The following is a 15,176-nucleotide window of genomic DNA, read 5'->3' on the forward strand; positions in this document are numbered from 1 at the left end:
AATTTAATAAACATATTTTGCTGAATTTCACCTTATAAATGATATCGTTTCTGTTTCTGAACCGTGAGGTCCGTACAGGAAAGGCTTTAAAACTGCCTTGTACTTTTGCCAAACTTGTGAAAAATGGTGCGGATTCCACCTGACACAATGTTCCCCTTCAGTTGATATTTTGTGAACACATTCCATTTTTTTCTTGGTAATGATGTGTGGAAGTCAAAAAAACTTAAATGACATCTTTCTTATTTTCGTAACCATGGACCCAGAAGGTATTTAGTGATTAACAAGACTGTAGTTGACCAAGGCATTTGAAAGCTTATTTGTTTCAAAATCAAAAGGAATACTCAACAGGATGCATTCCTTGGATTTTTCATATTCTTTGATAATTGGGCATTAATTAATGGTACCTTTAGAAATGAGTCTGAGGTCACTCTGATAGGGACTGTCTCCAATAGGACCGTCGACTATAAGTATGCTTTCTTTGCTCAAACCCTTAAATCTTCTCTCCTGAAAGCAACAAGGAATCAGAATGCAGTGCTCAACGGCTTACCTTTTGGTCACCTTGGTTTTCTCTGGTCTGGTGTTTAAAAATGTCCCTGCACAGAGCACAGATGGATATCTCCTTTCTCCTGATGTTATTCTGCAAAATAGTAATGAACTGCCGCACTCGCAGGTAAGAATCTTTTATTTAATAACACTAATGGTTCTTTGCAGAGGCTAACCTTCAATCATTAACCCTATTTGGCACCATTAATTTGGTTTACTGCAGCTTTTTTAGGTCCATTAAATACAAAGAAAACTCAGAAAAATATTTATTTCCTAAAACAACAACAGGCAACTTGTAAGAATATAGTAGAAGTGTTCCACATGTAAGCCTGTTATAATTCATTGATGCAGTGTTAGACATCCAATCTCTTAAAAATCTTTCGCTCATCCAGTAATGGTCCTTGTGTGTCTGGTCCACATGATTACAGCTTCAGTCCCGGGTGGATAGTAAGTCATAGCAGTGGGTGAGCAGTCTCAGCTACGATGGTGTCTAAATCGGATTCAATGTATTGCTCACTGTGAAAGCCATTTAAGGGAGGAATGAAATTACCACCACAAGAGACAACCATGATGTAGTCTCATGGGACCATACATGATTCTCAAAACTCTACACCCAGAGGGCTTCTTCCTAACACACCCTCCCCAATTTCTCCAGTCCAGGCATTTTAAACCTCTGCTGGGGTTTCAGGGAGATAGTAAAAGATACTGAACAAAAGACGACACTGAGACAATAAAAAGCTAATATTGCTGCTTTCCATTCAAGAGCTCAGTAGCACAAGGTAACTGAAGCGGAATGATTAATTTGCACATTGTAATGAGCGCCGTGACAGTGGAGACAGACAGACACACACGCACACACAGGGACCAGTGATTCTGCCCGCAATGGTATCTTTTAGTCATTTTAACACTTGCATCACTATATGAAATAACAACAGCAAACAGAGTTAAGATAAGCATTGTGGTCTGTGGATATACAACGAGTTAAAATGCTGTGACTATTTTGTCATGGCATGTTTTAATTTACAATTAGATAGTAATGTTCAGTTTCTTTAGTTATTTGGTTAGATGTGCTGTCAGAAGGTGGACGCTGTGCCTGCTCATCTGTGCATCTACTGGTGTTGTCAGGCAGATTTGTTGATTTGAGTGTTTTGAGTGCTGGAATTTGCATCTCCTGTGGCTTTTCATTATCAGCTCTCTTAAAGGCAATGCTTTTGACAGTATGACACACTGTTTACTTCAAATGCATATTTTGCATTTCATATTTCATGAATATAGCTGCCAGTTATTTCAAGCTTACAATGACTCCTACACTATCATTGTAACGCTGAACAACAGAGAGCACACACTGCACCTGCGACAACGTATCATTCATGTTTACCACTCATCCACTTATGTCTTTGAATGTTAATGTATGACTTGATGTTACACAAAGGGTTTTCCTTTGCAGCAGATTATTTTTATTTTTAAAACATGCAGTGTGCTCTTTGCACATGCAACACACATTTATGTGTCTTATAAGGTTTTTTAGGAGACTTTTCAACAGAAGATGGTTCCTCGAAAACAGAAGCTTGCTGTCTGTCTAACCAGATTAAAGGGAGTATCTTCTAATATTTGCCATTCAAAATCACCGTCCCTACTTTGAGTGTTGGAATGGTTTAGAAATGTGACACTCAGTGAGCTGTCTAATTGTTCCCATCCAGTTTTAAGGAAAATTCACTCATGGTTGTCTCCAGGTGTATATATTATTAGCTGTCCCCGGCGGCTCCGCCCATGTAGTAGTGAAAGAGGATAAACTTTAAAAATCAATAAAAAATTTTTAGAAATGTAATTCTGGCCAAGCGAAAGGTAAGTACGCTCCAACGTCAAACGTTGGCATTGTATCTGATCATATTCAGCTCTGACAGGAGAGCGGCCCCCGCGTGGGGAGAAAAGCAAGTGGCTGCGATATCTCTGGCAATCAGCAACTACACTCTAAAACACATGCAACTCTGATTTCTCTCTCAAAAACGTCAAATGTCACTCCTTAACAATCTGCAGATGATACTGTCTATTGAATAAACAAGTATTGCTAGCTAAGCAGAGGCAAGGTATGCTCCAACACGTGGTGAGAGGTAGACCGACTCGAACAGAGGCTGGCATATGAGTGAGGAGGGCCACGCCCCCCTTTCCTCAGCCCGCAGCGTCTCTCTCAGATTTGCGCAAATAAATCGGTACCACAAGTGAACTATGATACTTAGCGTGATGAGAGAAGTCACAAAATCAGCTGGAATGTTCAAGCAAATTATAGAAAAAAACCCAATCTAAATCCGTTAAGTAGTTCCGCCAGGCGTTGCCCCACTTCCAGAGCATCATCTGCCACATCCGGCCGAGGCAGGAGCCCGGCCGGGACGCCCAGGAGGGCATCCACCAGACCACGAGGGGGTGTCCGTCCTGGTTATGTTGGTGGCCTCGGGTAAGGGGCATGGAAGCCCAGCCCTGTAGGGGCCCGTGGCCACCACCAGGCGGCGCCCCGCTGCCTGAACAGCCCTGGAGCCCAGCACTTCCGCCACACCAGGAAGTGCTGGGGGGAAGACGACAGGGGACACCCGGACGGCTTCCGGGTGCGCAGCCGGCACTTCCGCCACACAAGGGCATGTCTGCGGAGGAGTGCCGGGAAGCAGCTGGAGCCCATCCGGGTTCCCATAAAAGGGGCCGCCTCCCAGCAGTCGTGGCGAAAGTCGGGAGGAAGCAAGACGGAGCTGGAGTGAGGACTGGAGGCGGCCAGGAGAGAAAGACAAAAGGACTGTGTGGCCTGGACTTTGGGGGATCGGTGCAGGAGGCACTGGGGTTGGTAGTGCACGAAAACTGTAAATATTGTATATAATAAAGGGTGTGTGGTGAAACTATGTTGTCCGTCTGCCTGTGTCTGGGCCAGCGTTCACAATATATATACCAGTAACAGCGCACTGCACGATAACGTGCAGTGAATACACTTGACTTGAGCATTCATAGTTTTTATACTCTTTCTCTGTCTCTGTTTAGCATCCGTTTGCTCAGAGGTTGATGTGCTTGCTGCTTCCAGAGCAGCTCTTCTTTTCTCCACCCTAGTGGCCTGCTGCTTCTCTTCTTTCGCTTGCATCTTTTAGTGTTAAAACTGATTAAGTTAGTTTTTGTGTTGCAATTGCTTAGTATGTTTTCTTTAATTTTTCACTTAAGCTGGCACTTAAGTCTTCAATCTGCCTCAAGAATGATTAAAGATATGAACAGGTAGGGGAAGTAACCAAGAAGGTGGTAGGGAATGAGAACGTCACCCATACACATGCGCCACACTTCCGCCCTGCTGCGCGCTGCCAAGAGTTTATTCTACAATAAAATAAAATAAAAATAAAAAGAGTAATAAAAATAGTAGACGTCACGTAGTATATGTGTACCAAATTTTAAGTCAATAGGTGAAACGGTTTGCAAGCTACAGGTGATTAAAAATCCTAGGCGGACAAATGAACAGCCACGGTAGCGTATTACTGTATACTGTACATATATTGATATGTCTGGCTTCAGCAAGACCAAAACTGATGTTACCTTCCCAGGCTAATAAAGATCTTGTTTAGAAACATGTGTTTGGTCCAAGGCAGGGCTGTAAGGGAAAGGACAAAGGTCGAAGTCCAACTAGGCTGGGCACTGATCTCATGTAAATTATGCATTAACTGACAAATATGAATTTGCATAATATGAACTCCATATTATGTTTCATTGTGCATGTGTGTATTTTGCTCTTATGTTAATGCAAATAATTTCTATTTGTAATAAATATGTTAAGCACTTTGTGGCACTGCTAACTGTGGAAGGTGCTGTAATGATAAAACAATGGTTCTTTGACTTAATGGCACACTCTTAGCATGAACTTATTTTTTAACACCTCTCAGGTTGAGCATCATCCTAGCCATAGGCAGGTTAATAACTTGACAAAGAGTCCTTGGGGGATATTGAGCTATAAATATTAACCTGTGCTTTATAATACAACTTCACAGCCACTTGAATGTGTTGAATTCATTTTTTCTTTGCATACTGTATTCAGGGAAAGAATCAAATTCCTGCAAAGGTTGAAAGTGACAGATGAAATTTCATGAAAAGACCTGTTTTCTGAACCTCATAAATCCAAATCTAGGGATCATGGAGCTATTAGGTGCAAGGCATTGATAAGTCATCAATCAATCAAAAGGAACTCCTTTACATCCCTGTACTCATTCACACCTGTTTGAAGTAACCAGAACATACTTAAGGAAAGCCTATAGAAATATATTCATGGATAAATTTAGAAGATACAAAAGCTGCTTCACACAGACAATGCAAATGGAAATGTGGAGGAATTTTAACTCAGGACCCGAGAACTCAACAAAATAAAATACACAATTATGAAACACCTAAAAGTTTAAACAGCAATCATAATTGTGCCCAAATAATTGCACTATTAAACTAATATATAGCTATTGTTGAATGGCAGAATCAGAAGATTTAATCTCTCCAAAACTGCTCCCTCAATAGTGCCCTTAGTTATATAACACATCTTTCAACAAGTGTCTGATAAGGTTTTATTTTTATCCACTACTAAACTACACTGACTACACCAATGGTAACTCCATCCAGGGACAGATGCCGAGTCCACATGCCCCTGAGCTTGACAATCCATCCTCCCACAACTCCAGCCGCTAGCCAGAACCAACCTGCCGATAAATTTAATTGAAAGTGTTTTATTCGTCCAAATGCAGATGCCTGTTTGTATTCAGAGGACATCAAACACAATGTTACAACTTTCTTATACTAGAAGAATAGATCATATTGCATAATTTACACAGCATTAAGTGCTTGCAATTGATAATAGGCTATACAAAATTTCTATTCAATAATAATAATGTACCGCCACCCTGCTAGTTTAGCTTTTCATCCAATGCTGTTCCCTATGTTAGAGGTCGCTGTTGCCCCTTTAAACCGAACAGAAAGATACGCAGACACAGGGTAAAAGCATGAAGAAGTTCTTTTAATTCTTTTTCCTTCTTCCTAGTGTCTTTCAAGCACCACAGCCACCATAAACAATTGAATAAACAATAAATCAATACAATTCTCTCTCCTCCACACCTCCCAGCAAGCTCTGTCCAACTCCTCCTGACTCCGGCTCACTTGCTGGGTTCCCACCAGTCTTTTAAATAGTCTGTGAACCGGAAGAGCTTCACATGACTCATCTGCACTTCCGGGTCAAATGAGAAACTTATGTTTCTTCTTTAGCCTAGAAGTACTTCAGAGCTTCTGTCCTCATGACTCGACAGAACTTCCGGGCTAAAAGGGAAGCATGACTCCCCTGGTCCTTCCGTAGCACCCCCTGGCGGAAACCACGACACTCAACAGGGCTGAGATTGCGAACTCCAATTCCCAGGATGACTTGTGGAAATCCAGGGCACCACTATACTGCAGGGGAGCTACCATCTTGCATCTTGTGGGAGGTTAGGCAATTGCACTTCCTTCCCCAGAACTGATCACAAAAATCCCAGTCACTAGTTTGCTTGAACTGAGGTTGTCCTCAGCGAAGCTGAACAAGTGGCGCTCCACTAGACTTTGCTGGCACTTTGGTGCTAATGTTCACAAGCTGCCTTCTAAACATCTAGCGCTGTATAGCCCTATAAACAGTAAAATTTTGGATGGTGTGGAAATCAAGAATAAGAAATACAATATTTTTATAAAGAGCATTTGTAAACCTTTATCATTTCTCCTTAAATTTCTTTTTGAAATGCAATGTTTGATAATATAAATAGGAAAATAGTTTGGACAGTTCCTGTTAAGTGTTGTAATATACATATGGGTAAAAAGATACCTAAAATTGTTCATCGGTATTATCCATTCAGTGAGTACTTTCTAAGTTTAAACATGAACAGGATGATTTGTGTTCTTTTTTACTGCTGAAGGGGAGTCTGTGGTGCATCTACCTCTTAAGCTGGGAGGATTGTCAGATAATTGAGAATCCACTGAATCATTACAGAGCAACTTAGACAGCCTGCAGACTTGGGAAGATTTGTGGCTGATGGAATTTAATATTAGATAGATAGATAGATAGATAGATAGATAGATAGATAGATAGATAGATAGATAGATAGATAGATAGATAGATAGATAGATAGATAGATAGATAGATAGATAGATAGATACTTTATTAATCCCAAGGGGAAATTCACATAATCCAGCAGCAGTACACTGATACAAAGAAACAATATTAAATTAAATAGTAATAAAAATGAATAAAAATTAAAATAAAATTAATGTTCGCATTTACTCCCCCGGGTGGAATTGAAGAGTCGCATAGTGCGGGGGAGGAACGATCTCCTCAGTCTGTCAGTGGAGCAGGACAGTGACAAAAGTCTGTCACTGAAGCTACTCCTCTGCCTGGAGATGACACTGTTAAGTGGATGCAGTGGATTCTTCATGATTGACAGGAGTTTGCTTAGTGCCTGTCGCTCTGCCACAGATGTTAAACTGTCCAACTTTAATCCTACAATGGAGCCTGCCTTCTTAACAAGTTTGTCCAGGCGTGAGGCGTCTTTCATCTTTATGCTGCCACCCCAGCACACCACCGCATTGAAGAGGGCACTCGCCACAACCGTCTGGTAGAACATCTGCAGCATCTTACTGCAGATGTTGAAGGATGCCAACCTTCTCAGAAAGTATAGTCTGCTCTGACCTTTCTTACATAGAGCATCAGTATTGGCAGTCCAGTCCAATTTGTCATCCAGCTGCACTCCCAGATATTTAAAGGTCTGCACCCTCTGCACACAGTCACCTCTGATGATCACAGGGTCCATGAGGGGCCTAGGCCTCCTAAAATCCACCACCAGCTCCTTGGTCTTGCTGGTGTTAAGGTGTAAGTGGTATGTAGTAAAAATGTTAGTTTGAATACACAATGGGAGGTCTGAAAATTGTAAATACGCTGTATGAGAAGGATTTAAGAGTTGCAGTTGGCTCACCATTATCAATTTCCAGACTGTGTTCAGTATCCATTAAGAAGGCTAACAGAATGTTAGGGTGTATAGCACTATGTGTAGAGTTCAAATCAAAGGAGGTTCTGCTCAAGCTTTATTACATACTGGTGAGGCCTCGTCTAGAGTACTATATGCAGTTTTGGTCTCCAGACTCGACTAGACTGATTCCAAGGCTACAAGGGATGGGTTATGAGGAAATATTAAAAGAGCTGAGCCTTTTCAGTTTAAGCAAAAGAACATTAAGAGGTGACCTAAGTGAAGTGGTTAAAATTCTGAAGGGAATTACTGTATTACAGGGGATCAAGACAATTTCTTTACAATGACTTCAACAAGAACAGGGCACAGTGGGAAACTTGTTAATTGTAAATATCACACAAACATTAGAATTCACTCTTAACATAGGAGTCATAAACACTTGGAATAAGCTATCAAGTAGTGTGGTAAACAGTAGGATGTTAGGGACCTTCAAAACTCAATCTGATGTTATGGTGGAAAAATTAAGTGGATAAGAATGCCGAGCTTTGTTGGGATGAACGACTTGTTTTCATCTAAACTTGTATCATGTCCTGATGTGCGTTGTCGGCTATATGCTTTCAATTTTTTTTGACTGATCTCCAAAGAGAGAAATTAAAGACATATTTGAAGTTTAGGGATTTGACAATTTAATTGTATTGTATAAGAGAAAAAATTGAAAAATTACCTAAACTATATGTTTATTAATTATTAATTATTTTGGACAAACGTTAGATAAATAAATCAAAATGGTTGAACAATATGTGTTCTTTCAGGATCTTTGTGATAGATTTCAAATATTTCTTAAAGGTGTGAAAATGTCAAAGCAAAGAAAACCTTTGAAATATGTATGTAAAAATATCATTTGGTTGCATAAATGTTTAGTTTGTCACCTCTGAGTAGGTTAATGTAGGTTCACGGTTTTTGTGAAATTTGTTTGTATTGGCTCTCTTTTGTTTGTAAGTTTATTTAAAGCTTTGTGAAGGTCTTTATATTTAACAAAAATGACAAAGAAACCCAACATCATTAAAGCATTCTAATATCCAATATTAATCTTCAGTATTAATATCCTAACTGAACCAACCAACACTGATGGCCATGCTAAATAATTAGAAAAAAAACACTAGAGACAAAATTCAGAATAATAATTAATACAGAGGCTTCTGCCTTACAGAAAAACCCACCTTGCTGGAGCTGAAAATTCTTACCAGATCACCTGGGTTCAACTTCAAAAAAACTCAGCTTGTGTAATTTTCCCTGAGCTTTGTTCCCCCATTACCATTTGGGGATCCATCTCTGAGCATTGTTCGGAAGCTCAGACCCTCTTAGAAAATTTAACAACTCTGGAAAATGAATCCTTCCATCTATTTTCCTGACTCATTTCATTGCAGAATCACAGGCAACCATTACAGCAATGAAGGAATCAATTGTGGCTGGTTTATCATACGACACACTCACCAACACATCCACACTCCAGTTCATTGATACAAGACAAACTAATATGTATGCATGCAATGGCAAAATTCAAACAGATACTGACTTGCCATGGCACAAAACCAAGCCCCAGTACAGTGAGGCAGCTGTCCTGCTACCTATCAAAAATCTTTACGTTCGCATAGTAGGTTTTTTGCTTAGAATTACCTGAAAACAGCTTAAAAAGCCAACATCCTATTCATACTTCATAATTTTCATACTTCCAAGGTTAGTGCTGCTTAGAGTCAAAGCCAGTCCTTGTAGTAATGGCTGATGGCAGGAGTCAAACACCAGTACTTTATAACACATTCACTCTCACACAGATTTAAAGCAGGCCCATGGAAAGTTAACATCCTAGAATGCTATTTCTTTAGACTGCTGCAAAGAACTACAAGTACTGGGATACTAATGCAGTGCAGTACTCAAAATGCAGCTAGATTTCTCAGGAAAGTGAAATATATCCATCCATCCATCCATTATCCAACCCGCTATATCCTAACTACAGGGTCATGGGGGTCTGCTGGAGCCAATCCCAGCCAACACAGGGCACAAGGCAGGAACAAACCCTGGGCAGGGCGCCAGCCCTCCACAGAAGTGAAATATATGCTGGTAAGAATTTCTGAAAGACAATATATCCGTCTCCCCTAGATGCAAGTGTGTTAGGGTTTACTACTGTGTTCAACTGCATGGTTGTAGTCACACAAAAAAAGATACTTCCTCTAGTTCTGAAGTTTTGAGGATCCAAAAGCACAATTCATTTGCCACCTCTAGGCACACAATTGTCAGCATTCATAAAGACAATTCATTCTCAACATTAAGGTGCCTGGCTAGAGGGGCTCCAAATACACCACCCTTACAGATGTGTGGTTGTTGTAGTCACCTGTATGTTCATGGATCTGGAGGTTACATTTTTCTTCAAAGGTTGTCAGCATTGACGGGAACCAAGGATTCAATTGTAAAAAGAAGAATTTGAAAAGATGCCAAATGAGGGGAATACAATTTAAAAGAGAGCAGTGAAGTGTTCCCTCTGAACTCAAACATTATATCTCTGGAGAGCTTGAATGACAAATTACATATCATGCACGATATGTGCAATTCTAAAGATCTACAAAATATCAGATTATCATTGTATACTTGCCTGCTTAAACTGTCCACAAAAAAGTCTTCAAAGGTACTGTAACATGTTAATCAACAGGCATAAAACATGCTTGCCCTGATCCCATTATGGTCGATCAGATTAGGCAAGAAAATTTAAAAATAAAACATTCCTTTACATTTATACATCAGCTATCTCTGCTCCCCATCAATTAAACTTGTTCAGTGGTATTGTCCTTTTAACAGCACCCGTCTCCTATGGATTTGCTTAACTAGTTAGGGTTACGTCTTCCAGATGGTTATCAGCTGAACAAGCCTTCTGGGTCTCTTTATCCTTTTAAAAGTGACTGCTTGCAAGGATCACAAGGAGGACAAAAGTTGAGAACACAGTACAATACAGTAAGTACAAATTATTAGAGGCTAATCCAAGTTCTTGCCCAAATGGAATATTAGGAAGCATTTCATGAACACATGAGACAGCTTCAGGACTCTAATGTCTTTTGATTAGGCGCCTGCTTAATGACAGCACCCTAAATTAATGTGAAAGGAAACCATGCCTGCTAATTAACAGAGCTGAAACAGTCCACGATATCCTAAATCAGAAAATATTTCACAATACAATTTTAGAAAATAATTGGATTGAACAACAATTATTTTGTCTTCTGTAATTTGTTATTTTGTGAATTTCTGGATTGAGAATAGCAATTTACCAGTTGGGCAACTTTAACACACTCATCATTTTCATTACACTGTTCCTCATGAGGACTGAGGTGACAACAGGCCAAGCTGGACTGACCGGGCTGTCACGTCTCACAAAATTTCTTCTAACTGCTCCTAGGAATTCCACCTTAGTCAAAAGCCATAAGCCCTCCAGCCTTTTCTGTGTCTGCCCCTCAGTGTTCACTGAATGGGCCATTCTAACTACAACTTCAACTGGCTCCTCTTAGTCCAGAGAAGCATCAGTTCTACAGCAAGATCCTTCCGTGTCTCTCATTCCATCATGGAGAGTGAGCCCAGAAAACCTGCACAGTAAACTTGTTTTGGCTACTTGAACATGCTTTCTAATTTTTCCAATCACTATCTAGAGCTCATCCAAAGACATAGCTACCACTTAACCATCAGACAATGAACAAAAACCATTAAAAGACTAACAGAATCTCAAATTATATAATGAAATGTAATGAATACAAGTCAAAGGAGGTTGTTCTTAAGCTTTACAACACACTGGTGAGACCTCCCGAGGAGTAGTGTGCGCAGTTTTAGTCAAAAAAAGACACAACAGCATCAGAGAATGATTAGAGGAGTGTGACTAGGCTGATACTGGGACTGTGAGGTATGAGCAAAGAGGAAAGATTTAAGGACATGAAACCTTTCAGTTTAAGCAAACGGAGATTAAGAGGCGATATTATTGAAATTCATAAAATTATGAAAGGAATTAGTACAGTAGATCCGGGCTGTTACTTTAAAATAACTTCTTCATGGCTCTACCTAACTTCCAGTTTTATTACTGGGCAGAAAATATACAGGTGAAAAGAACCTGGACACAAACAGAAGAACATAAACAGGCTTTGACCGCAATAGAACAAAAATCCTGCAGTACTTCTTTGTATTCCCTGCTCTGTGCTCCAATAAACACACGTTATCGGCAATATACAAATAAGTCAATTGTGCTCTACTCACTTAGAATCTGGAACCAATGTAGAAAGCATTTTCAGACGAAGAAGCTTCTATCTGTGGCACCCCTGCAAGAGAACCACCTCTTTCAACCTTCGCAAACATATAAAGTTTTTAATATCTGGAAAAAATTTGGAATTAACTTGCTTAGAGATCTTTATATAGACAATGTCTTTGCATCCAATGAACAATTACATTCCAAATTTAACATTCCAGCTACACACTACACATTTCTTTCACTATCTTCAAATCAGGAACTTTGTTAAACAGAACCTGCCAGATTTTCCTCATCTTGCACCCTCATCCATGCTGGAAAAAATATTGCTCAATCTCAAGGACTTAGACACCATCTCTACAATATATAAAATAATTTTACAATCCCTCCCTTTCAACGATCCAAGAGGACACTGGGAAAAAGATCCCTCAATTAATATATCAGAAAAGGAGTGGAAAGTGGCAATGCAGAGAATTCACTCGAGCTCCATATGCACAAAGCATACAATTATACAACTCAAAATTATATATCGAGCACATCTGTCTCGATTAAAACTCTCCAAAATTTTTCCAGGGCATGATCCAACCTGCAAACGTTGCAACCAAGCCCCAGCCTCACTAGGTCACATGTTCTGGGCCTGCACCAAATTAACATTATTCTGGAAAAAACTTTTAATTACCTTTCAGACACCCTTGGACTCACAATCCCTCCTAACTCATTAACAGCTGTGTTTGGGGTTCTTCCAGATGGGTTTAAAATGGAGAAAGACAAACAAATTGTGATTGCATTCATTACACTTCATTACACTTTTGGCACGTAGACTTATTCTGATAAACTGGAAAAACCCAAACTCTCCTCTTTTAAGTCAGTTGGAAAACGATGTGTTATACTATTTGAAATTGGAAAAAATCAAATACAGTACTCAGTTAGAGGATCCATACAGACTTTTTTTCAAAACATGGCAGGATCTAATCAGTAATATTTTAAAATAAGCTCATAAAGCACAGAGAATTTATTAATTTAGGTATGTTTACAAGCCTTAAATTTCACACCGTTTGGCTTGCTCTCTCTCTCAGGGGTGGGGATTGATCTGTTCTTAACTCAATTTTTCTTTTTGTAAAAACTTGATTGCTTTGTATAGATTGCAATAAAATTAATAAAAATAAATGAATAAATAACTTCTTCAATAATAACATACGGTATTGAAAACGTGTTCAGGGTTAATTGCACACATATGTTAGAATGTTTTTCTTCACACAGAGAACCATAGACACATGGAATAAGTTACCATGTAGTGTGATAGAGAGAAGGACTTTAGGGGCCTTCAAAGCTTGACGTGATACTATTTTGGAGAAATTAAGTGGATAGGATTGGTGAGCTTTGTTGGGCTGAATGGCTAGTTCTCATCAAGATTTTTCTAATGGTCTGGTGCAACCTCTGTAAAAAGGTTCCCTCTGCATCTGGTCAATCTCACACTCACCTCTACCCTTATATGTAAACATGAATCCAAGTTATTTGAAATCCACCACTTTGGGCAAGTGCTCATCACTTACAATCCGTAAATGACAGCCCTTGGATTGATTTTTGAAAGTCAGGGCCTGACACCCAAGTAACCCATGTAGCCTGAGCCAGCTCAACTCAAGAGGGTGCATGGAGCTGCTATATAGACTCATTGGCCATAAGACAAAGGGTGAAATTCAGTAATAGTGGCACTCAGGTAACAAACTTTAAAACAGTGACTTTGTGAAATACATCAAGCTTTATTACCTGCCTAATTCTTGTTTGTGTTTCTATAGAGCAGCGAGGAAGCTTTAAATGAAGAATTGAGAAGTCTTGATTTGGAGGAAATTAAGGATATTGTCCAGTCATCATTTAGTAAAAGCAAAAGCCCCATCTTGAGTAAATTATCTAGCTCTCTGGCCAACCTACCTTTGAGGTTTGGAAGAGCCTCTCAGCCCATTGCTAACCTTCCCTTAAGGTTTGGAAGAGAACTGGAGAAAACAGAGCGGTCACCCAAGGCTATAGTCAATCTGCCACAGCGCTTTGGTAGATCTGCTCTTCTAACCTTGTCACTATTACCAGAGGCAAGTCATCCACCGCGAACTGCCAGGTCATCACGTCCATATGCTACTCTTCCTCAGAGATTTGGAAGAGACCCAGTGGGAAAGAAGCCATCTCACTTTTCTGTGATGCTTCCACTTCGGTTTGGTCGTGTTCCCCAGCTAAGAAGCAGATAGTGGCAGAAATGGAAACAACGTAACCAATGTGCGATTAAAGCTTTCAAGATGAGTGCAAGCTTGTTTCCACATGATATTGATGAACACTTGGTTGAGTTATTAGTGATGTGTGTAAAAAAATCCAGCATTATTTTTGGTTTATATTGATTCAATGCATTGAATAATGTATCAACGATAACCATTGCCCTGTATGTTACTTGTCATTGCCAGACAACAGTAATTACTCCTGAATCTTTTGAGTCATTTTAAGCCATCAGGTCTATTATTATGCAGACTCCTAGCACTTACTTCAGTCAATCTTCTGTTATGGGTCTTCCTACTTACTTGTTTCCCTTTAAGTTCTGTATTTTTTTTCCAATATTAGGACTTTTATCTTAGAATTTTTATCTTTTTTTTTTTTAAAACCTCTCTTAAACTACCTCTATTATTGTTTGTTTCTGATTAGCCTTTGTTTGTTCATACCCAATTTTTACATCCTGCAAGTGATAGTTTCACAAAATCCTTCTCAGCACAAGACCTTCATATCTGTCAAGATTTTTTGACTCAATGGACAGTTAATTTAAACGTGAGCATGACATTCTCCACTAATCAAATGAATGCAGTATCATAAAAGCGTTCAAACTATCAACACTGTATAAATGTTAAACAACCCAATCATGTATTATATTTGTGCTTTCTATATGTTATCGCTTTCTAGTCAAGATTATAAAAAATGGTTACCCCCCAGGATACTAAAATATCAGAAAAATAAAAGAGGAGTAAATCAAATATAACATTGCATCCATTCCATTTAATTAGTTTATTTGTTAAATAAAAATATTTTTCAAAAAGACTCAGTGGTGATTATTTTTGAGGATTATTTTTTCCATGAAATTATAAGACAACAATTATGTTGCTGGTGAAATAATAGAAAACACATTTTTATAAATGAGCATTGTATGGTGGCAGTTCAGAGTAATTCAGTTTTCAGGTACCCTAAAGAATGAAAGGCTACTTTTGTGTAAACAAGATATATTTTAAAGGTTTCATATTAATTTCCAGATTGCTCTTATACAATACTGTCAATGAAGATGTACCATACATAGATCCAGAAAACTACAACACTAAATGTAAACTTGCTGCAATGTTTTTCAGGTAATGATTGTG

At 39.2% G+C, this 15,176-nt stretch overlaps 1 protein-coding gene across 1 annotated transcript; it reads left to right on the forward strand.

Moving 5' to 3' along the window:
• The first annotated feature begins 521 nt into the window (after nucleotides 1-521).
• Nucleotides 522-15,072, forward strand: npvf (neuropeptide VF precursor). Its single transcript, XM_039737199.1, has 2 exons — nucleotides 522-670; nucleotides 13,590-15,072. The coding sequence occupies exons 1-2, from the start codon at nucleotides 527-529 to the stop codon at nucleotides 14,028-14,030; spliced, it is 585 nt and encodes a 194-aa protein (XP_039593133.1). The 5' UTR covers nucleotides 522-526; the 3' UTR covers nucleotides 14,031-15,072.
• The last annotated feature ends 104 nt before the right edge of the window (nucleotides 15,073-15,176 follow it).

The sequence above is a fragment of the Polypterus senegalus genome, chromosome 15 (assembly GCF_016835505.1).
Source record: "Polypterus senegalus isolate Bchr_013 chromosome 15, ASM1683550v1, whole genome shotgun sequence".
Lineage (NCBI taxonomy): Eukaryota > Metazoa > Chordata > Cladistia > Polypteriformes > Polypteridae > Polypterus > Polypterus senegalus.